Source organism: Astatotilapia calliptera, chromosome 23 (assembly GCF_900246225.1).
Source record: "Astatotilapia calliptera chromosome 23, fAstCal1.2, whole genome shotgun sequence".
Classification (NCBI taxonomy): domain Eukaryota; kingdom Metazoa; phylum Chordata; class Actinopteri; order Cichliformes; family Cichlidae; genus Astatotilapia; species Astatotilapia calliptera.
The window spans coordinates 41,575,011-41,597,691 of NC_039323.1; the positions used below are offsets into that span (position 1 = coordinate 41,575,011).

Sequence of the window (22,681 nt, forward strand, 5' to 3'; positions counted from 1 at the left end):
TGCTCACCATAAAAACTTTATATTATTAGCAAGATGCTATAATAGCAGCATAATCACACTGTATCACCACTCTGGCAGCCTCAGTTTTAGGTGCAGCATGTATATGTTGTTCTGGGTTTCAGCTCCTAATATCATCTTTTTTCAATAAAAACAAAACATGGCTTTTCTCATTTTGTCAGGTCAGCATTTTGTAAAACAGGAAAATGGACAAAAGATACAAAAGCATTTCCTGTTCAGTGTAAATGGTTCTTATAGAGTGCTTTGCTGCTTACACAACTTGCCTCCTTCACCCATTCAAACACATTTGCACAAGCACTTTGTTCCATGCGCTCTAAGTGCTTTCTACCCAACAGTCACACACATTCGAGCAACTTGGCGTCAGTATGTCGCCCAAGGATGACATGCAGACCGGAGCAGATGGGGGTCGAACCACCAGCCTTCTGATTAGTAGATGGTAAAAATGGTAAATGGCCTGTATTTGCACAGCGCTTTACTCAGTGCATAAGGACCCCAAAGTGCGTTACACTACATTCAGTCACACACACATTCACACACTGGTAGTAGGTGATCTGTCCCTGGTGTACCACTGCTGAGACGTTACTCACATATTAATACTTGTATAATGTTGTAGCTGGTGAGTTCACAGCTAATTCTGAGTGTTATAGTATTTTATGCGTATTATACAATTTCACAAAAGCGTAAACTTGGGAAAACATTAGGCTTTGATTAAGTGGTGACTGAGCCTCATAAATATCTGTGCGGCTGTCATGAGTGTGAGGTGGAGCTGCCACTTTGATACTGACTGCAGCAGCTGCAGTTGATCTGTTTGGAAGCAGATGTTTTGTAGACGCTTCGTGAATGAAATTAGTCTTAATGATTTATGTGACAGTGTTTCTTCTATAAAATCAGAAAGAGCAGCCAGAGGCCTGTGGATCTGTCAGAAAACCTGCCAAATCAAATCTGCATTCCCACCCATGGTAGCAAACGTGAAGCTCGGAATAAATACAGACATGCTTAAACGCTCTTATTTTATAGAAGTGTCCTTTTTCAATAGGTAGATGCTTGGGCCCAATCCAACACGGTTCCAGGTCTTTTCACTGGTTCAACTGGAGCCCAGGTCCTCAGCTCTGAGGAGCTCTCGACCAGTGGACCACAAGCATGGCTGAAGAAGGTAATGTACACAGCATTCAACGCAAAAATCAAGCTTGATTTAGTTTGAACCCCCTGGTAGTCATCTCCTAGTGAAGCTCTGCACCACGTCTAGTATACTATACTCAGTATTTTCACACTGAGCCTCACATCTGAGGCTGTTAGAAAGCAGAGGTTATAACTCTTCTAGAGAATATAAAAGAAAAGACGTGCAGTAGTGCAGCCGTGTCATCACATGCGTACTGTAATATACATCCAAAAGCTTGAGTGCAAATAGAAAGTGATGCAAGATTCAACCCTTTTTTTCTCAACAACAGCAGCAAAGAAGTGTGTAAGTTATTGTGCAGCCTCTTCTTCCTGTCTGACACAGCTGGAATACAAACAGTGTGTTTTTAAGACAGCAGCCGCACTCATCACTGCTGTCGTGATCAAAACCTTTGGAGTCTTATCGAATCGCATGTTCTCAAAGCATAAACATGAAGAAGACGTATCTGCCTGCTCTAATCGATCGCTGGTTCACGTTCAGTTCGAGTTAAGTGTTACCTACATTTAACCTGCGTGTACTTCACTGCATGCTGCAACGTGGGTTGTATTCAGTGGTTGAGAGGAGAAACACTCGGCAGGACGGTCACAAACTCACGACCACACTGGGAATTCCACAGTGCTCGTCCGTTAATAAACACACTCTTCATCAACCTTACACGGCTCGGTTGAACGGCTGCTGTCTCATCATATATGAAGCGAGCAGTGTTCACACAACCCGTAACGTTGCTTTGAGTTAGGGAGGTAAAGATACGAGGTTCATCTCAGTCAGCGTTCATGTGCAGCATGGGCAGCAGCGCATACTTGTGACATCACAAAACATCACCTTAGGCTGTCTTAAAGAGACACCACACAATTGCGACTGTGACAAGGAGCATGAGAAGAAAATGTTTGCGATGAAAATGTGATAACACATCCTGTCCATCCCTGCGCTCGTGTAGATGTTGTTTTCTTTCTTTTCTCCCTTCTGACTTTTTACTGTGTTGTTTGTGTTCTGACTAGGACCAGTTTCTCAGGGCAGCTCCAGTGTCAGGGGGTGTCGGGGAGTTCCTGATGAGAAAGATGGGGTGGAAGACAGGCGAAGGGCTCGGAAGGAACCGCGAGGGTACCGTGGAACCCATCGTTATTGACTTTAAGGTTGACCGCAAAGGTACGAGAAACCAAGTGATGCACTTTTTGCTGCTGAGTCTCAACAATAGATGCTCACACAAGCTTTGCAAGACGGTGATAGTGAAGGCAGTGGGATCTATATGGTGTCATATTGCATGGATTTACTGTTATTTGGCCACAAATATTAGTTTATAGTACGATTCTCACATTTCACTCTTTAGGGAAGTGTATGGGTGATATTATAAATAATACCACATTATTGATGTTGACTTTAATGTTTTAGGTCTAGTTGCTGAAGGAGAGAAACTACAGAAGCAAACTGGTGGACTGGTAGTAACCAAGGACCTAATGGGTAAAATACACCTGAATTTGTTTCCCTAAAGATGGTGATACTGTTGACCTTTAGTCTTGCAGCTCATCAAAAAAACCCAATCAGACCCACAGGAGCAAATACAGAGTAAACTTGTTCTACATGCATTTCTTTATGATAACGATGGTGCTTAGGACCAGTGAGAGGCAGAGAATCAGACCCTGCTGTTAGAGGTTTCTGCTGCGTGAGTGTCATCTGTGAGGGTGTGATAGCTGGAGAAATCTGACAGAATGAATATATTACTCCACCAAATCTGAAATCCGTGTGTATCAGCTGACATTTAGGATTGACAGAAGAAGATAAAACAGTATTTGTGTCCAGAAACGAACCAATTTGCGTGTTAAAGAAGTTACTGTTAAGTCCATAAACGCAGCAGCACTTACATGTTTAGGCATTCACCTCTAAAAGGAAAATTCCAACAAATACATAAACAATAAACAACCATGCCTGTCAATTACAAACATGCTGCTGCACGTCTTTGGTAAATCCAGGAAGTAACTTTTCATTTCCAACGTGCAGTTTGCATTGTAAGTCTGGCTCTCAGCCTTCATCCACAGGATCAAAGTATCGGTAGCATCAGAACAGTGTGTGTAATTTATCCTCAGCAAAGTGATGTGAATCAGAACAAAGGTGCAGATATACGTGATTATGTGCAACATACTTATAAAATGTGCAAAAACAAGAACAAACAAGCCGCAGTACTGATATTTTCCACAAGATGGCGATCTCACATAAACAATAAACAGAATTCTCTGAACTGTTTTTGCAGTCGATCTTTTTTCAGGAATAGTAACTTCTAAATCTGCAGTAAACCGCAAAAGCTCCTGCAAGGGTCTGAGCTGCATGTCAAACATAAACAAGGACAAAAAATATTCATCATAAATATCAATGCTTCTGTAGAACATCTCTTCCTCTGAGCGCTGTCCAAATCTAACGATGTCCTTTTATCTGTGTGCAGGGAAGCACCCGGTGTCTGCTCTCATTGAGTTGTGTAACAAGAGAAAGATAATGCAGCCAGACTTTGTTATGGTCCATCACAGTGGTCCTGACCACCGCAAGAATTTTCTTTTCAAGGTGGGTCATTTTCATTCTGCGTGAAGCTGGCGACAATCTGCACCTTCTGCACTACGTCATTAAACCCCACACAGTCACTCTGTGCAGCTGGAGCTTCCTGCTCTGCAGGGCTTTATAATCGAGAGGCAACAAAAATCATCTGACGATAGTAATCACATTACTGCTGGTGGTGGGTAAATCACCTTATATGACCAACAGTGTTGGCCTTGAAAATAGTAATTACTTACTAATTACTGATTACTTCTCCAAGAAAGTAATCCCATTAGTTTACTGTTTACTCATTTACGCATTCAGGGGTTTCTCTGTGAGCGTCGCGTTCCCGTGGCAGCATGCTCGCCGCTCGCCACTCGCCGCTCGCTCACATTTGAAGTTTCATTTTTCGCTGTAGAAAGTTTTCTTCCCACGCAGAGTGAACAGTGGATTTTTACAGAATCAAACTCAAAGTAATGTGATTACTTCCAAGCGTTGAACGCTGCATGTACTCTCTCTGCACTATTTTATCCATTGTTGATCTGCACACGTCTGTTGCTGCCACGGGCGTCGCACGCTCGTACGTCGTTGTCATGAGACGCTCTCACAAACAAACCACGGTTTAGTAACGCAGTAACGCAGCGTGCTTATGGGAAAGTAACAGTAATCTCATTACTTTTGGGTAACTTACAGGTGCATCTGAGAAAATGAAAATTATAAATAGTGATCTGTGTTCGTAATATCCAGCATCTCAGGGGGAGTTTGGAGTCTCTGCTGCTTCCCAGTTGTTGTGGTGTGGTGTCAGTTTCAAAGATGTTACTGTAGTGGTACAATGTGACTGTAAAGATGTACCAAGAAATGTATGTCACAAAGGGAAGCACCTGATTCTGTTATATACAGCCAGCTCTTTATTCCTCTCGTATGCATTTTGGCCTTATTTAACTTCATTTGTGACCCTATTGCCAACTCTTAAACACATGTTTTTGTATATGTGATACTTTTTTATTTCAATCTATTTGATCAAAGATGATTGAGCACCACACAGGTGTACTTCCTAGCTCGTGTTATTGTCCCTCATGCTAAATCCTTGAGAGTGCATGTAATTAAAAACCTTTTAAAAAACTGCTAAAAATGTGTTTTAATAAATGCATCAGATTCACGTGTTGTTTACGATCCCAGAAAGTGGATTTTGTTCATCTGGACCTGTGTTTGTTGGATGTTGTTAGTGAACAGAGTTATGTGTTGTGTTATCTCCAGGTCACAGTGAATGGTGTGGACTACCAACCCCAGACAGCCAGTCCCAATAAGAAGCACGCCAAGGCCATGGCAGCCACAGTTGCCCTGCAAGCTCTGGGAGAGGTAACCCACAGCTCTGACAGTCACGTCACTTTTAATATAAGTCACCCTGCAAGTGTGTAACTACAAAGAAAAGAGTGGATCCGCTGTAACTGATTGCTCAGCGAGAGCCTTCAGTCTACACTGGCTGCTGTAATAACTCAACAAGTTTTGACACAATTCAAAGAATCTATTGCTTATGTAGTTGTGACTAACTACGCAAATAAATGTAGCATTTATTTATGTAGTTAGTCATAAGTCTGTGTGCTGTGACCCTGAAATGATCGAGAACCTTTATGTCACCGTGCAGGTTCAGCCTCACAGAGCAGTGATAGTGTGCAGTTGAAGGGCACTTCTTCTGAATGTCTTTATGTGCTTAAATCAACAAAGAAAACACATCAAAAAGATTTTATTTAAACATATACAGATGGATAGTATGAACCGTGAACGTAATCACTTCTGTTTGCGTCCTTAACCTCTTAAGCCCCAACGCCCCCTGATACGGGGGCAAAAGGCAGGAGATCAGTCAGGCTCGGGGCTTAAGAGGTTAAAGGAGCCAAAACCTTTGGCACAGAATCAACAATCTAAAGACGTTATAGGATACAGTAGGAAAATAGACTAAAATGATCAAATTCCTTTTATTTTGAAGACTAACGTAAATGTTTTTGTAATGTAATTAAGGCATTCTGAAAGTTGTACTACACATAGAATTTAAATAGCTTTTATTGCTTTTTAAATCCTGGTGGCATAATCAATAATAAAAATGCAAGGTTGCATTAATTTTTTATTTTCTTCTATCCAAAGGTTCCTGTGGATGGACCAGGACTCTACACTGGCCCTGTCTTCACTGCTGCTTCTACAGGCCCGCTTTTCTCTACATAGTCATGCACACATTACAAATGTAATATGGACCCTGTTCAAGGCAAACATTTTGATTTGTCACAGTAGGAAAGCCCAGAGCTCTGAAGCTGGTCCTGTGGTTTGTGCCATGGTCCATCTACTTTCCCAGTGTCACAGTGTCTACCTGGCTCCTTAATTGCTTAATCAACCAGGGTCATGTGGCCCTGTCCTCCCACCCATTGGGTAACAGGCACAGGTACACCAATCACACAGGGTACCTGAAAACAGACTCAGGTGTCTTTGTACTGTTAGAGAACACCTGAAGAAAATGCCACACAAAAAGGGGAACCAACTGTTGTGAAGTAACGACAGCTACCACAGCACTGCTACAAGGTCTTCCATGAGTGGTTTAGATAGTTTTAGTTTGTCACCAATGTTGTTGTTTTGTTTGTTTCAGTCCCAGTGATTAACCAGTGTTTCCACTCTGGAGGCTCATTTATATTTCAAGAACTACCACCTCTGGCACATAACATGAGAACAATGAAAGCAGGTTCAGAGTGCTGATCGTGACCAGTGTTATGCCTATAAGACATCACACCTTTTCTAAAGGTACTTGAATGATCACCTTGTTTGTTTTTGTAGGGGTAGGAGTGGTAAAAAGTGATCATAGTGGACGATGTGTGCATGCGTGTGTGTACATATGTATGACAAATGTATAGTTTAGTAGCAGTTTAGCCCTATATTCTATTAGCTGATCAACACTTACGTCTAACACACAGCCGACAGTCTGCAGGACATTTCTCATAGTCACACAAAAGCAGAAGCAAACTGGACTGTTAGTGAAAAGTTGTATCTGTGAATGACAGCTAATGTTAGTCTTTGTGTTACATTGATGACCTAAATTTAAACAAAAGTGTTTCTCATACAAGGCTGTTAAACTTTTATTCTGGCCTTCTAAACATATGTATACAGAAATAAAGATTATATTTATGTTATTTAGTAGACGGACTGCATTGTCTTTCTTTGTTCAGAGTCCTATACCAGCACTCTTTAGCACTTTTGACTTCAGACCAACATTTTTAATGAGGGTGAACATGAACACCAACATATTGTCTAAATGTCAACACATTACATGCAGTCAGGCAAAGAACCGTTTGATCGTTCATATTAAACTGTGTACTATAAATGGCAGAAGATGCTTTGATTTGGGGGAGATTTTTGTCACCTTTGTTAAATAGTTTTAGTGACTCAAGAAAGCAGGGAGAAAGGGGAGGGGGAGACCTCCGCTCAGAGTCACACCTGGACCTAAACTGGTGCTCCACACACTTTTTAATCAGAGCTTTGTGTAATGGTATTGCTGAGGCATAAACATGGTATTATACCTCCTAAAAATAGACCTAAATGGAGACAGATTATGCTGATATTTTAGCCTGAGGACATCACTGTAAAATACACACTGCTCACCAAACTAAGTCAGTATTTGAACAAATTAAATCAGTATCATGAGGATAAATGGTGATTTAAAGCTTTAAATATGAATGCTGTTTCTGTATAAAGAATTAGTTTGAGGTGAAATGTGGGACTTTATAATATAATTTAGTAACATTTAGTGCAGCGCTCCGCAGCCTCCGGACCAGTTTAACGGAGCGGCCTTTAAGCTGTCGCAGATAAATACAGCAAAATAAAACCAAACGGCCGAGACAGAAACTGGTATTTTGTAAATATAATAATAAACACAAATTCACTGTGTAATTGTGCAACGTTGTTAGCAGCGTCCTCCTGAAATGCACCAACCAAGTTCACGATAAAAACCCCGAAAACCATACATTTCACTTCACAGGTGAGCCTGTCACGGTTCATTTGTGGAATTTCTTGCCTTCTTCATGGAGTTGGGACCATCAGTTGTGTTGTGCAGAAGTCAAGTTGGTGCACAGCCGAAAGCATTATTTGATAGCTATTTGAATTCATATTATACCAAGAACCAATCAGCTAATTAAAGAGAAATGACAGTTTCTCAGTCAATGTGTTCCCCAGTGCAGGAGCTGCTGACACTGTTGGGGATTTATTCAAAACTGAAGGCAAACTGAACCAGCATGGCTACCACAGCATCCTGCAGCGACATGCCATGGCCGTAGAGTGAGGGCAAAGGGCCAACATCTCTGGGAACTCCTTCACGACTGTTGGAAAATAATTTCAGGTGACAACCTCATGAAGTTCATCGAGGGAGCCAAGAGTGTGCAAAGCAGTAACCAAAGCAAAGGGTGGCTATTTTGAAGGATCTAAATATAAAACATATTTTGAGTTTTTCCCCACATGTTTCTTTACTACAGAATTCCATATGTGTTCATTCATAGTTTTGATGCCTTCAGTGAGAATCTACAATGAAAATGAAAATAAAGTAAAACTTAAGTGAGAAGTTGTGTCCAAACCTTTGAATTGTAATGCAGGTCTATGTTAATCTATATTAGCATTTCTTGTGAAACCAATGCATTAATGTTGGGGCTGTTATATATAAAACTGCTATTTTAGATGCCAGTCCAATTAGAAATGTATATTTTTGCTGGTTACCCTTGATGACCTCAGAGGTCTGGGGTAGCAGGCTCAGGAAAGGTTACAGTAACATTGTAACTAGCTAGATTTATCCAGTTTGAAATAATGCATGTCAGTGCTTGTGACATAGGCCTGTGTTAGACAATGTGCTCGTGAGAAAATGGGCAACATGCACAAATAGGCAGAATTTCACATCCCAGGGACAGCAGTGGCAGCACAGACCTCTAGCAGACAAGAAGTCAACAAGCCAGCAGTCACAGGGTTTTGATATGACCGAGAGTAGTGCTTCACATCGTCTCTCACACAACTAAATCACAAGTACTAACATGCAGTCTGTGTGTACTACTGAAATAGCACACAGTAGGTCTCCCTTCTTCCCTAATTGCACAGTCCCAAAGGCATGTTTATGTAAGGCTTCTTCTGTATTTCCTGGTAATATCTGCAGTGGCACAGCTCTCGAATGCTCAACACTGTTTTTCCCATGCAGGAAACACCTTATTTTCATGTAGCACATAGTTCCTCTTCTATTTTCGCCTTCATGGACACAGGAAAATGGCCAGAGGCTGTGCTGTTTCTCTCTGTAACCACAGAATATTTAATAACTGCACCCTGGGCTGTGTCCCGAGAGGGATGCTATTCATTACTCAGCTCTATCACAGAATGTTACCTTAACAACAAAGAGCAGTCATGAATGCCATCTGAATAGCTCAGCAGCTGGCTGGGCTAGAGTGAAGCAGTCAACATAGGGCTTGAGGATCAAAGAAGAGGTTACTTGATGAGGCTGCCAACTAAGAGCTACAAACCAATACACGCCCACCAAAGGGGCACTGTTTAAATACACAGATTTCAGATTCCTGAAACAAAAGCTGAGTTATTTTGAGCCATGATGACATCTGGAGAAATCGTGGAGGTGGGTTATGAGGGCACCGGCCCAGTCCTCGTAATATAAAACGTGTGGTGGACATTGTCCTTGTACACGACAAAAACCAGCTAGTGCTCGCACACACAAGCACACATCAAGACTCTCCTCACTGTAGTGGGTTGTGTAAGCAGATAATGGCTGAGCCAAAATTGCTCCACTTCAACTCATAATGACACATGCAGTGTGTTTTTGTGCAAGTCAGAGATGAGGTTGAGTAGAATTCCTTATGTAAGCTTGTTGTATCAAACACACACAAGCACACAGTTCATCTTACTGCTGTATTCAGTGAATTCAAGAAGCATCATTTCGTTCCACTTTTTCTTGTAGCATTACATCCAAAAACACCTGTAAAGTATATGAATCCTAATTTCCTCAGTAAAAACTGTAGAGCAGTGTACACGTGCAGAGACAGACACTGTAATTTGAGCCGACCTTAATCTGAATCACAAGTGCTTAATTGAACGGCGCTTAATTAGGACTAATGCATTCAAAGAAAGAAAGTATCCTCCCACAGCATTACACCATCACCCTTGAGTCCAGACTCATCACTAGACCATCCAGGGATTTTCAGGAGTGGCACCCAGCTTGGTCTTCTGCTGCTGCAGTGTATCTGCCTCAAGGTTCAATGTGTTGTTTATCCATAGATACTCTCTTTGCATGCCTTGGTTGTAATGAGTGGTTGATTCTGTTGCCTTCCTATCAGCTCAAACTCAGTCTTCTCTAAATCCAGCATCAAGAATGCATTTTCATCAGAACCGACGCTCACGGCCTATTTTCTCTTTTGTTTACCATCTTTGTAAACCCTGAGGATGTCTGTGTGTCCCTGTAGATCAGCAGTTTCAGATTTTCTGAGGCCAGCCTGTCTTACACCAACAGCTTGTCACATTCAAAGTCACTGCTTCATCACGTCATCTTTATCATGTGTAAGTTGTTACCATTTGACTGTCTGATTAGATACTTACATGAATGAGTGGTGGTGGCTGTTTTCTCCAGCTTCTCTTCTTCCTGATGTTGTTCTAACTTGGTATAGCTAGATCTATCACTAAGGCCTTCTTCCACTGTTTGCCAACCAACAAGCATTGTTCGGTTTGTTAGCCATTGCAAGTTTGTCTGGAAGTCCCACAAGATCTTAACTTGGTCTTTTTTAACCACCATGGGGGGCATATCCCATTTTAACCTCCGCACCTTTAGGCTGTACTCAGCACAGATGTTCCTGTACACTATGCCGGCCACTTGGTTATGCTGTCATCTTGCACCCTGCTGTTATGTGCTGGATTGTCTCAGCAAGCATGCAATTTATTTATATAGCGCTTTCAGATCAGCCACCAGCTGAGCACAAAGTGCTGTACACTTGACATGCCAAACATGATACATTGAGCATGTTAAAAAAATGAGAAAAATAGTAATAATAATATAAGAGAGGTAAAATATATATATATATAAAAACACATTTAAAACAATAAAATCAGGGTCAGACTGTGTCATAAGCCAAAGAGTAAAAATGGGTTTTAAGACGTGTTTTAAAAGTGGACAGTGAGGGGCCTCTCTAATGTGCTGGGAAAGATTGTTCCACAGATTAGGAGCAACAATAGAGAAGGTCCTGTCCCCTCTGAGCTTCCTCTTGGACCTGGGTACCTCCAGGAGCAGCTTGTCAGCTGACCTGAGAGACCTGGGGGGTGAGTAAGGATGCAGAAGCTCAGAGAGGTAAGTTGGGGCAAGACCATTTAAACACAAACATGAGAATTTTAAAATGAACTCTAAGATATACAGGCAGCCAATGGAGTGAAGCCAGGACGGGAGTTATTTGCTCTCTTTTACGAGTTCTGGTTAAAAGTCGTGCAGCAGAATTTTGGACCAGCTGCAGACGAGAGAGAAGATGCTGATAACTCCACAATATAGTGCATTACAGTAATCTACACGACATGAAATAAAAGCATGGATTACCGTTTCAATATGCGGCCTGGATAAAATAGGTCTTATCTTTGCCAAGCGCCTTAGATGATAAAAACTGGACTTGACAGTACCCCTAATTTGACTTTCTAATTTAAAATCACTGTCCATCTTAAAACCCAGGTTTGTAACAACAGATTTAAAATACTCTGCCAGGGGTCCCAAATCAATAGCGGAGGGTCTCAGGGGCATCTTTCATCTTTACTGCACCTGGGGTCTTGCCTGGTGTGATAGACCCCAGCCTCTATGGATCTTGTGCTCAGAGCTTCTTCCTGTGCTGCCATGATTAGTGCCTCTGTGCTGTTATTTAGTTCAGCTTTATTCAGCCACTTCTTCTCCCTGCTGGTGGTACATTGAATATGGGGGCCTGTCCTTCCATAATGCCTCCTTTTGCTCCTATTCTTTTTTCTGGTGTCTTCCGCCTGAGGTATTCACTAAGCGCATTAGTGGTTGTGGCCATCTTCCGATGTACTCATGGATCTTTGTTGTCTCTACCTTTATAGTGGTTCTTACACGGCCTAGTCCATGTGCCCCGTTCTTCAGCTTAGCCTACAGTCTCAGGGTGCTGGATGTTTAACAATGAGTTACTAGTTGTATTGATGTTATTGTAGAAGTTGGGTGTCAAAGAACCCATAGTTCCCACATCCTCTTCATGTAACCCCTTTAACTGAGGCTACATGTGTAGCAGCATTCTAGCAGTCCCCTATTCTCTCCCTTGTCCATGTATGCCATAGCCTTGTTCCCGCTTGGTGTCTTAAGTCAGCTAGCTCTTGCTCTACACGGGTTTGTTCAGTCTTGGCATGATGGTTACAGCTTTGGCGATTCTCATTCTCAGACAGAGTACGAGAATCGCCAGAGTTAGGTAGGTGAGGTACGTTGTCTAGGGCAGAGATCCTGGGCCAAACTGTCATGTACGCTGTGTGAAGCAAGGAAGGATTGGACCCAGGAGGATTCTTAGAACTAAATGAAGACCTCTAGCTGGGATGGAACAGGACCAGACACAGGGTGCTCAATCTGCTTTGGGTGCTGCGACTGGGGATGCGCAGGGCACTTAGCTGCATCCACTGATAGCTGAGGCTGATAAGGAAGACTGGCCACTCTCTCCCTGGGAATAGGAACAGGTGCAGCTGAGCGGCGGAGACCTAGCTGCTCTGAGAACTGGAACAGGGACCAGATGGGCCCTAACCAGCCTTACTCCAGGAACTGAAATGGTTGCTGGGAAAAGCTGGACCCAACCTTCCCTGGGAATAGAGACAGGGGACTAGCTGGGCCCTAGCCAGTCTGTCCTGGGGAACTGGAACAGGTTGAGTAATAGGCTCAGGGGTGGACACTGGCAACAGTCTTTGAAGTCACAGGCTGTGGAGCAAAACAGTCCTCAGGATGCAAATCACTGAAAAGGGGCTCAAGAGCAATAGTTGTTGGGAGTGCAGGCTGTGGTGCATAAATAGTGCCATTATAGGCATATAGACACAGTAAGCTGGGACGTTTTGGTCCTGTAGCATAATCAGCTTTTAAGGTGCAGGCTGGGACACAAACACTTATTGCCAAGGCCTGCACACAGAGAGAATGACCACAAGCAGTGCATGGAGCAACAGGTTTGGATGCATGAAATGTCTGAATAAGCTGGCTTTGGCTCACAGTGAGCAAAATTTGAGTCCGTTAAAAGGTATCAGGTCAGCAATGGCTCACAAGGAGATGGTTGAGAATGAGCGTAACAAACTGGTGACAAAGAAGGCTTATCCTCAAACCTAAGAGTCTTTCATACACAAGAACATTTTGGTAACATACATTGTTCACAAGCATGTCGACTAGACTCACACTGAGGTGTCTAAGCCTTCAAAAACAGTCTTTAAGTTCAGCGAACCAGACACACAGTTCATTTCTTTATTATAATACCGGCCAGCAACACAAAACGTAACCTGATCAGCCGTCTCAGAAACACTTAAAGTCTCTTAGCCAGCTCACAGAGAGCTTACAAGCAGAGACTACTGTCTTCATGTCTTTAACATCGGAACAGAAAACACAGTCTTATTACCAGCCAACTCAGGAACAGTGAACACAGTCTTAATTTTACTCGCGGAGCCTCGTCTCCTCTGGCATGAGGAAGTGGGTGGGTTTGGAGCTCTAATGCCTCCAACGTGCCTGGCAGAAGTATAATTCGCATGTCCCTGCTGGAAACCAGCTTCTCTGTGTGACATCAGTGCTGTGCAGTTTGCAACAGCAATTCGTGGATGAGGACCGCCCTGACCTTGGTTTTTGAGTGCAGGCGAATGATAGTGAAGAGTTTCCCATGTAGACACAACATTTCATTCATAATCACCTTTCAAGAAACTCAGGGACACCTTACAAGCAAATAAACAAAGATCATAGCATAGATAAAATAACAGTGGCAAGACGCCATAGAATTAACATCATAAACTAAAATCAAACAGAAAAGATGTGTTTTAAGAACGGCTTTAAAGATAGGGAAAGTATGGGCAGAAGTGACACTGTGCAAAAAAACAGAGCCATGGAGGTGCGAGATTATGAAGAGGCTTGAAAGTAAGAAGCAGAATTTTAAAATGAATGCGATGTTTTAAAGGAAGCCAGTGAGGCTGTTGAAGGACAGGAGTACTAGAAGGGTTTCTGTTAATGACACAAGCGACTGCATTTTAGACCAAGTCTGTGAAGAAATCTGCATACAAAGACAGAGGGGATAGAATGACAGTAATAAACACGGGTTATAACCAGAGCATGTACAAGAAGAGCAGTACTGTTAGCTGTAAGGGACGGGCACAGCCAACTATTACGTAAGTGGAAATGTGCAGACAGTAATAATATTGATGTGCTCCAAAATTTAAGGAGCTTAAAAAACAACACCTAAATTATTAACCTGGAAGGAAGACGTTTGAAAATTGTCAGTGCACAGCGAGAATCTTTCACTTTTGTCTAAAACGATTTTAGTTTCTACCAGAAGAACCTCTGTTTTGTCCGTGTTTATTAATTTAAGAAGTTTAGCAGACAACCATGATTTAATCTCGCGTAGGCAGTAAGTGAGAGAAGGTGGTGGGAGAGCCTAATTAGGCTTAGTGGACAGACAGAGCTGGGTATTACTAGCATAAGAGTGATAATATATGCCAAATTTCCTAAATATGTCATCAAAGGGTAAAAGATAAATAATAAATAGAAGGGGACCTAAAGGCCTTTTCACAAAGGACGGTGCATGTGCTGCACTGACCGCAGAGCAAAGGAACTTGTAGGCTGCACCCTGCCTACACGTCATTTGTGTGTTCGCTCTAAGTCCACTAGATACACAGGGTCCTTCTATCTTTCTGACTTTGTATCCTCTACAATAGTTTGTGTTGTATTATGTTTAATAAATTAAAACAAACATGTATTGCTTATTCATTAAGAAGAAAGCTTTGTAACTGTCCCAACTACTGAAATGAAATGGGCTTCAGAGCACAGCGCTGCAGGTGCCAGAGCCAGCTGTTAGTAGATATTACTGATCTTACTATTAAAAAAGGTCATACAAATATTACACTGCCCAGTCCAGTGAAGCCGGGGTGGAAAACTGTCAAGTGACTGAAGAATGCAGTTTAAAGTAGACCGATGGGTCTGACCCTTTCCTTCACCAAACCTGATTAGAACAGCATAATATTCAGATTTGGCTGCAGAGAGAGCATCCTTATACTGTCACATCTGTTAGTGACACATCCTCAGACTAGTCTTTGTGCAAAGGTGTTCCAAGCAGTGGCGGTCCTAGCCTGTTTGGCGCCCTGGGCGAGCACTCCCTCTGATGCCCGAGTTATGTTGTGATATGAAACAGAGGGAAAATAATTTGACTTAGATAATATTAAATTGACATCAAAAGATACCAGCTTGAGATCAGATATGGAGAGGTTGAAGGAGTAACACCAGAACAACAGATAATATCAAGAATATGGCTCTTGGAGTAAGTTGGCAAAATGAATCAATTGCTGTAGACCAAAGCTATGATGTAATATAATATTGGATATATTTATATTTTTGTGATATATTTATCATATCACACTATATTTAGTGAATCCTACTTCCGGGTCTAAAGTAGTCTGAGTTTAATATGGCTTTTGTGTTGTTAACATGTTTAATGTTTTGTATTTTCTTCTATTTGATCTCAAAAAGCTCCTAAAACAATCAGTGATCACTGTTGACCTCCCTCGGCTTTTATTACCACTAATCATTTATTTAAGCTCAGTTTTTAAAACCTTAGGATGTAGCTACAGCCCAGCCCATGCAGCAGTATATGAATGACTAACCTCGTATTGTGGATGGATTATCTCAGTTGTTCTCCTGGCTGAAGTTTGGTCCTTTTACAGCATCCTGCCATGCGATTACATTTGTTCCTGACCACCGAGAACACTCACGTTAACTTTTATCGAGTGGAAAAAAAGTTAGCTTGTTTATATTATGCTAACATAGCTGTGTCGCTAGCGGTCACGTAGCACATCATTATATACCAGCTAGCCAAACTTCAGTAACCCTACAAACGTCACTGCTGTTTAGTTTTCTGTCTTCATTTATGTTGGAAGTGATAACAGAGCTGTACGTTTTAATTTGTTTCCAAAACCCCGCAGTCAGGACATGCTATATTGTATTTAGATAGAAGCTAGCGAGCTAACTCCCTGCTAACTTCTAACTCCGTTAAATGTCATAAATTCCGTTTTCATGGATGCCTGGATGTTAAACTCAATTGTTACACCTGGTAGAGCAGAACGCTGATCATTTTATTAAAGATGAAAGACTTTAGACAGTTTTTCAACTCTCAGTAATGCCACAGTGATCGTTTGATATATGGACCTGCAGCGGAGTTTAGGCCCAGACACGGCTAGTGACGTCAGACTGAACAACCGGATAATCATCACCCCTCAACTTTCTCTCTCTTTCTCATCTAAATGAAGTTTCTGCTGGACTAATTCAAGCCTTGAAACAAAGGAGATTAAATATCCATTGCAGACAATAGTGAACAGTGCAGGTAAAAGAAGCAGAAAGTGTGATCAATGTGTGAATTCAGTTTACTTAAAAATAGATTTGTGTTTTTTTCTTGATGCAGTTTATGTTAGAGTGGTACAAAAGATGCACTTCTGCATCTTAACCACAGACTGTATGTAAACGATCGATGCAGCCACCCTGACATCACCCATAGGTTTGTGGATTACAGCATTGGCACCTTAAGTTTGGCTCCCACAATTATATGTGATATTAAATGGAATTCCCATGTTTGAAGAGCAAAAAACCAGGTTTGAAGACATTGCTGAAAAATCTGAAGGGTTTCTTTTGAGTTTTGAGTCAGCGCTGCAACATAACTGAGCACGGCACATTAAAAATGCATACTTTATACGTATTTACATATATTTATGTATACGTATATATATATTTATCTGTACAGTGAACTTGAGATGACCACCAACACTGGCATACACATTCACAGTGTGTATCAGTGTCAATATTTACCAATAAACTTAAACAATGAGTTTTAATCAAAGAATCATGTGAGGCAGAGATATTTGTAAGGAGAAAGGATTTCTTCATGTTTTGAGGAAGTGCTGAAGACTGAAGTGACACAACTTCAACTTTATGAATGACACTGATTGATTTTATTATTTTGATATGATGTTGCATTTATTAATGATGGCTGCTGCTCCTGTCTCTTCCATCAGGTGAAGAATGCTGCTCATGCTCGTCCGGCAGGTCCTGCTACTCCTGTCGCATCTCCAGCCGCTCCTGCTCCTCCTTCAGTTCCTGTTGCTCCTGCAGGGACAGGAAAAACGCGTGGGAGCAGCGCCCTCTCGCTAATGTGCGAAAGGGCGCTGCTCCCACATAAAATCTGGGCGCACAAGATTACCCGCTCTGAGCCCTTCCTGCAAGAGTGCGCAATGCCCACGCCACCACACAATCCAGTCCACCTCTCAAACACGCACCAGATTACACCACTCGGAGCTCCTCCTGCACGCACACGAGAGTTGGCCACACCCAGCCACCACTCAATCTGGGGCATCTCTCGCACGTGCACTGAGGGAAGGTCCATAACCTGGTCGGGAGGGGGTATTCAGGAGGTTCAACGCTGGAACATTGAACACTCCAACCTCCTCCTGCACGCACACAAGAGTTGGCCACACCCAGCCACCACTCAATCCGGGCCACCTCTCGCATGCGCACCAGATTACACCACTCCGAGCTCCTCCTGCACGTGTGCGAGAGGGGGCCACACCCAGCCACCACTCAATCCGGGCCACCTCTCACACGTGCACTTAGGAAAGGTCCATAACCTGGTCCGGGAGGAGGGATTCAGGAGGTTCAACGTTCTACAGATGAACCTCACACTCTGAGCTACTCCTGCACACCTCTTGCACATGCACAAGATTACGCCACTCGGAGCTCGTCCTGCAAGATGGCGCCACAACCAGCCACCACTCAATCTGGGCTCATCTCACAAACCCACTGAGGAACAATCCATAACCTGGTCCGGAAGTGGGGGGGAGGAGGCTCAACGTTCCAGCGTTGAACCTCACACTCCTGCACGTGCGCAAGAGAGTATCACACTGGACAACCTCTTGCACTCGCAACAAGATTACACCCTTCCAAGCCCCTCCTACACGCGCACGAGAGAGGGCCACACCCAGCCACCACTCAATCCGGGCCACCTCTCGCACGCGCACCAGATTATGTCACTCTGAGCTACTCCTGCACAAGATTACCCGCTCTGTGCCCTTCCTGCAAGAGTGCGCAACGCCCACGCAACCACGCAATCCAGTCCACCTCTCAAACACGCACCAGATTACACCACTCGGAGCTCCTCCTGCACGCACACGAGAGTTGGCCACACCCAGCCACCACTCAATCTGGGGCATCTCTCGCACGTGCACTGAGGAAAGGTCCATAACCTGGTCGGGAGGGGGTATTCAGGAGGTTCAACGCTGGAACATTGAACACTCCAACCTCCTCCTGCACGCACACAAGAGTTGGCCACACCCAGCCACCACTCAATCCGGGCCACCTCTCGCATGCGCACCAGATTACACCACTCCGAGCTCCTCCTGCACGTGTGCGAGAGGGGGCCACACCCAGCCACCACTCAATCCGGGCCACCTCTCACACATGCACTTAGGAAAGGTCCATAACCTGGTCCGGGAGGAGGGATTCAGGAGGTTCAACGTTCTACAGATGAACCTCACACTCTGAGCTACTCCTACACACCTCTTGCACATGCACAAGATTACGTCACAACCAGCCACCACTCAATCTGGGCTCATCTCACAAACCCACTGAGGAACAATCCATAACCTGGTCCGGAAGTGGGGGGGAGGAGGCTCAACGTTCCAGCGTTGAACCTCACACTCCTGCACGTGCGCAAGAGAGTATCACACTGGACAACCTCTTGCACTCGCAACAAGATTACACCCTTCCAAGCCCCTCCTACACGCGCACGAGAGAGGGCCACACCCAGCCACCACTCAATCCGGGCCACCTCTCGCACGCGCACCAGATTATGTCACTCTGAGCTACTCCTGCACAAGATTACCCACTCTGTGCCCTTCCTGCAAGAGTGCGCAACGCCCACGCAACCACGCAATCCAGTCCACCTCTCAAACACGCACCAGATTACACCACTCGGAGCTCCTCCTGCACGCACACGAGAGTTGGCCACACCCAGCCACCACTCAATCTGGGGCATCTCTCGCACGTGCACTGAGGAAAGGTCCATAACCTGGTCGGGAGGGGGTATTCAGGAGGTTCAACGCTGGAACATTGAACACTCCAACCTCCTCCTGCACGCACACGAGAGTTGGCCACACCCAGCCACCACTCAATCCGGGCCACCTCTCGCATGCGCACCAGATTACACCACTCCGAGCTCCTCCTGCACGTGTGCGAGAGGGGGCCACACCCAGCCACCACTCAATCCGGGCCACCTCTCACACATGCACTTAGGAAAGGTCCATAACCTGGTCCGGGAGGAGGGATTCAGGAGGTTCAACGTTCTACAGATGAACCTCACACTCTGAGCTACTCCTGCACACCTCTTGCACATGCACAAGATTACGCCACAACCAGCCACCACTCAATCTGGGCCACCTCTCACAAACCCACTGAGGAACGATCCATAACCTGGTCCGGAAGTGGGGGGGAGGAGGCTCAACGTTCCAGCGTTGAACCTCACACTCCTGCACGTGCGCAAGAGAGTGTCACACTGGACAACCTCTTGCACTCGCAACAAGATTACACCCTTCCAAGCCCCTCCTACACGCGCACGAGAGGGGGCCACACCCAGCCACCACTCAATCCGGGCCACCTCTCGCACGCGCACCAGATTATGTCACTCCGAGCTACTCTTGCACGCGCACAGGATCACACCACACCCACGCCACAAAAACACTCCGGTCCCCTCCACACTGAGTTTAGAAAAGTTCAACATTAACGTGGACACTGCATGTCCCCTTAACATTTCCACTTTAGCAAATGTCACCTGCTGAGCGGTCCTTACTGCACTCTTCAAAAGGTTTCAATCTATTAATAATATGACAACATTCATTTAACAAAACACATTCTAATTAAAATAATCGACCTGATTTATGGCACAAATCTCACTTTTTTTTTTAGGAAAGAGAAGCACACACACACACACACACACACACACACACACACACACACACACACACACACACACACACACACACACACACACACATAGTTTCTGTAGCCAAACAAAAGATAACAGATCCTAAGATACAAACATTTTCATTCCTCTTAGATTTTAGCAGTTACTCAGAGTCTAGCGGTAGGCAGGAAAATGAACACAAACATGATTTGTCTAAGAACAGGCTGTAAGATAGTACTTGCTTGGTTATATCACACTAAAGAAATTACAAAATGTGAGCACCCATGTACATGCATGCAGCGAATATCAAATTCTACTCTTTAAAGCATTTATGCAGCAAGAAGGTACCTTTGAACAGCGGTCTCCAACCTTTTTTGCACCACGGACCGGTTTATGCCCGACAATATTTTCACGGACCAGTGTCTCAGATAAATACAACAAAATAAAACTAGTATCAGTATCGAAAAAAAGAAGATTTATTCATAACACATGTGAAAAGACCCAGGAAAACCGAGTTAACAATAAAAACCATAACAAAATAACGCTTAAAACCGATAAAAACCCTGAAAACCAGACATTTCGCACCTGAGCCTCAACTCTCGCGGCCCGGTACCAAACGACTCACAGACCGCTACCGGTCCGAGGCCCGGGGGTTGGGGACCCCTGCCTTAGAACAGCCAGTCCGTGAAAATATTGTCGGGCATAAACCGGTCCGTGGCGCAAAAAAGGTTGGGGACCGCTGCCTTATGCTGGGCTCACACTGTGCGATTTTTGGCCCATTTTGAGCCGATTTTTGAGTCGTGCGACCGTTTTGGCGATCGGCCCGATTTTGGCCTTCATCGTGCGTCATGCATCGTATAGTATACGTGGGGTAACGAGACGCGATTAACCCCTCACGACCAGCTCCCGATCATCAATCGCTTGGTCGTGAGCGACCCTCGCGACCGTCGTGAGGGTGTCACCGCAGTTTGTCACACTGCGCACGCGCAAACACAAATGTCAGCGAAAAAGACGGAGCAGCACAGCAGTGCAGCGTGTGATCTGGACACAAGCGATGGAGGAACAACTTGTAGAACTTTGGAAAGCTCATCCGAGCCTTTTCGATGTGGCCTCACAAAATGATCACGACCACAACAACCGTGAAAATAGTTGGATCTACATGCTGCTCAATCACAGCTGATCAATGTTTTTCATTAGCAATTTAGCAAAGTTGATGGTGGTGGTGTGTCTGTGTGAGTGAAAGACAGAGAGAGCGAGCGACAGAATTTCTGTTATAACCTTCATTTTATGGAGGCACAGTGTGAGCACTCAGGTCGCATCAGAGCATCGGGCGGTATAGTGTGAGACCCTGCATCGTGACCTATGACCCCTGCGAGTCAACCGTACAGTTTGAGCAGGAGCTGACTGAAAAAATCGCACAGTGTCTGCCCAGCATTAGAAGACCAACACATGTACAGGTCCCTCCACACTGTGTTTAGAAAAGTTTAACATAAACGTGGACACTGCATGTCCCCTTAATAATTCCACTTTAGCAAATGTCACTTGTCGAGCGGTCCTTACCTTAAAAAATAATCTCTTTTTCTTTCCTCTCCTCTCTTTTTCTCCTCTGTAATCCAAAGTGCATGTACCAGCTCTGCCAGCATTTTTCAAAATGTGTTTTTTCCATAAATGCTATGACAACATTCATTTGAACAGAACGCATCTGACGCATTTGCTAAGCTCCACCCCCGGCTACTGTTGAGCAGTACCTGGTTACCTGGTTTCTATATTTCTCCATGTAGCACAGTGTCTTGTTAATTTATTAGGTTGAGTCGTTTAAAAGAACATGTCACAAACTTGTATTGATTCACAAATACACCACCTAATCATATGTGATAAGTTGGGACTAAATTTAAGTTGTGTAATGGTCAAGCAACTTGATAGCACAGTGTAATTGTGCGAAATTAATCAAAGCACCCCCAAAGATTTCTTACTTTTTTGAGAATATTTGCTGTTTGTGTGACACACTACTAAAAATATAAAAAGCATACAGTACTGTACTTGTTTGAGGCGTAATATTTTAACAACAAAAGTATAGATAACCCCCCCTCCCAAAATGGTTTGTTCCAGCTCTCCCCTACTCTGACTCTAGCGCTCTGGCTGCCAGAGCGATGGTGGCTGAGACGCAGCGGTGCAGAGGTGTAAGTGCCTGGCTTAAAACAGGGCATGTTAGCTGCATTTAACCTTCAGTTACTCTTTCTACAGTTAGGTAGGAGTCAGACCATGTTTCTTTTTAGCTGAAAAGCATTACACCAGGTAACCTGCAGTGTTGGAAACGTGTTTTCCGACAATGTTTGCTGCCCTACAATCTGTCCTACTCTGTAGTAAATTCAGCGACATTTGACCCGTCCTGTTGCTCCCATTGAAATGTATACAGCCTATTTAAAATCTAAAACTTTAGATTGTCCGCAGCCTGCTGTTGTTACCACTGTCCTGTTTGAAATGGATGCTAACTGACTGAATGCCCATTAACCTTATAACTGTTGTGTGCGTGTGTGTTTGTGTACAGAGAGACAGCCAGGTTCATAATGGATATAAGGACGTTTTTTCAAAAAAAGGAGCCACATCAGGTAAAAGTGTAAGATCAAATGATCCGTCAATCAAGAATAATGTTGGATCAGTGTATCAATGTTTATATCTTTTATTAGATGTTCATGTGGTTTGGTTATTTGCCTTTTGGTTGAAAGTACACTGAGAGGACTTTTTGTTAGTG

General features: G+C 43.8%; 1 protein-coding gene across 2 annotated transcripts in view; it reads left to right on the forward strand.

Moving 5' to 3' along the window:
- The window catches only part of LOC113016355 (protein SON-like), a 28,134-nt gene extending 21,242 nt beyond the window's left edge, over positions 1-6,892 (forward strand). For both annotated transcript variants that reach the window (XM_026159129.1, XM_026159130.1), the window contains exons 15-20: positions 1,055-1,171; positions 2,194-2,341; positions 2,585-2,653; positions 3,630-3,745; positions 4,973-5,074; positions 5,855-6,892. In XM_026159129.1, the coding sequence (XP_026014914.1) occupies positions 1,055-1,171; positions 2,194-2,341; positions 2,585-2,653; positions 3,630-3,745; positions 4,973-5,074; positions 5,855-5,932 (630 nt within the window). In that variant the 3' untranslated portion in view covers positions 5,933-6,892. The remainder of the gene's footprint in view (positions 1-1,054; positions 1,172-2,193; positions 2,342-2,584; positions 2,654-3,629; positions 3,746-4,972; positions 5,075-5,854) is intronic.
- Positions 6,893-22,681: the final 15,789 nt, after the last annotated feature.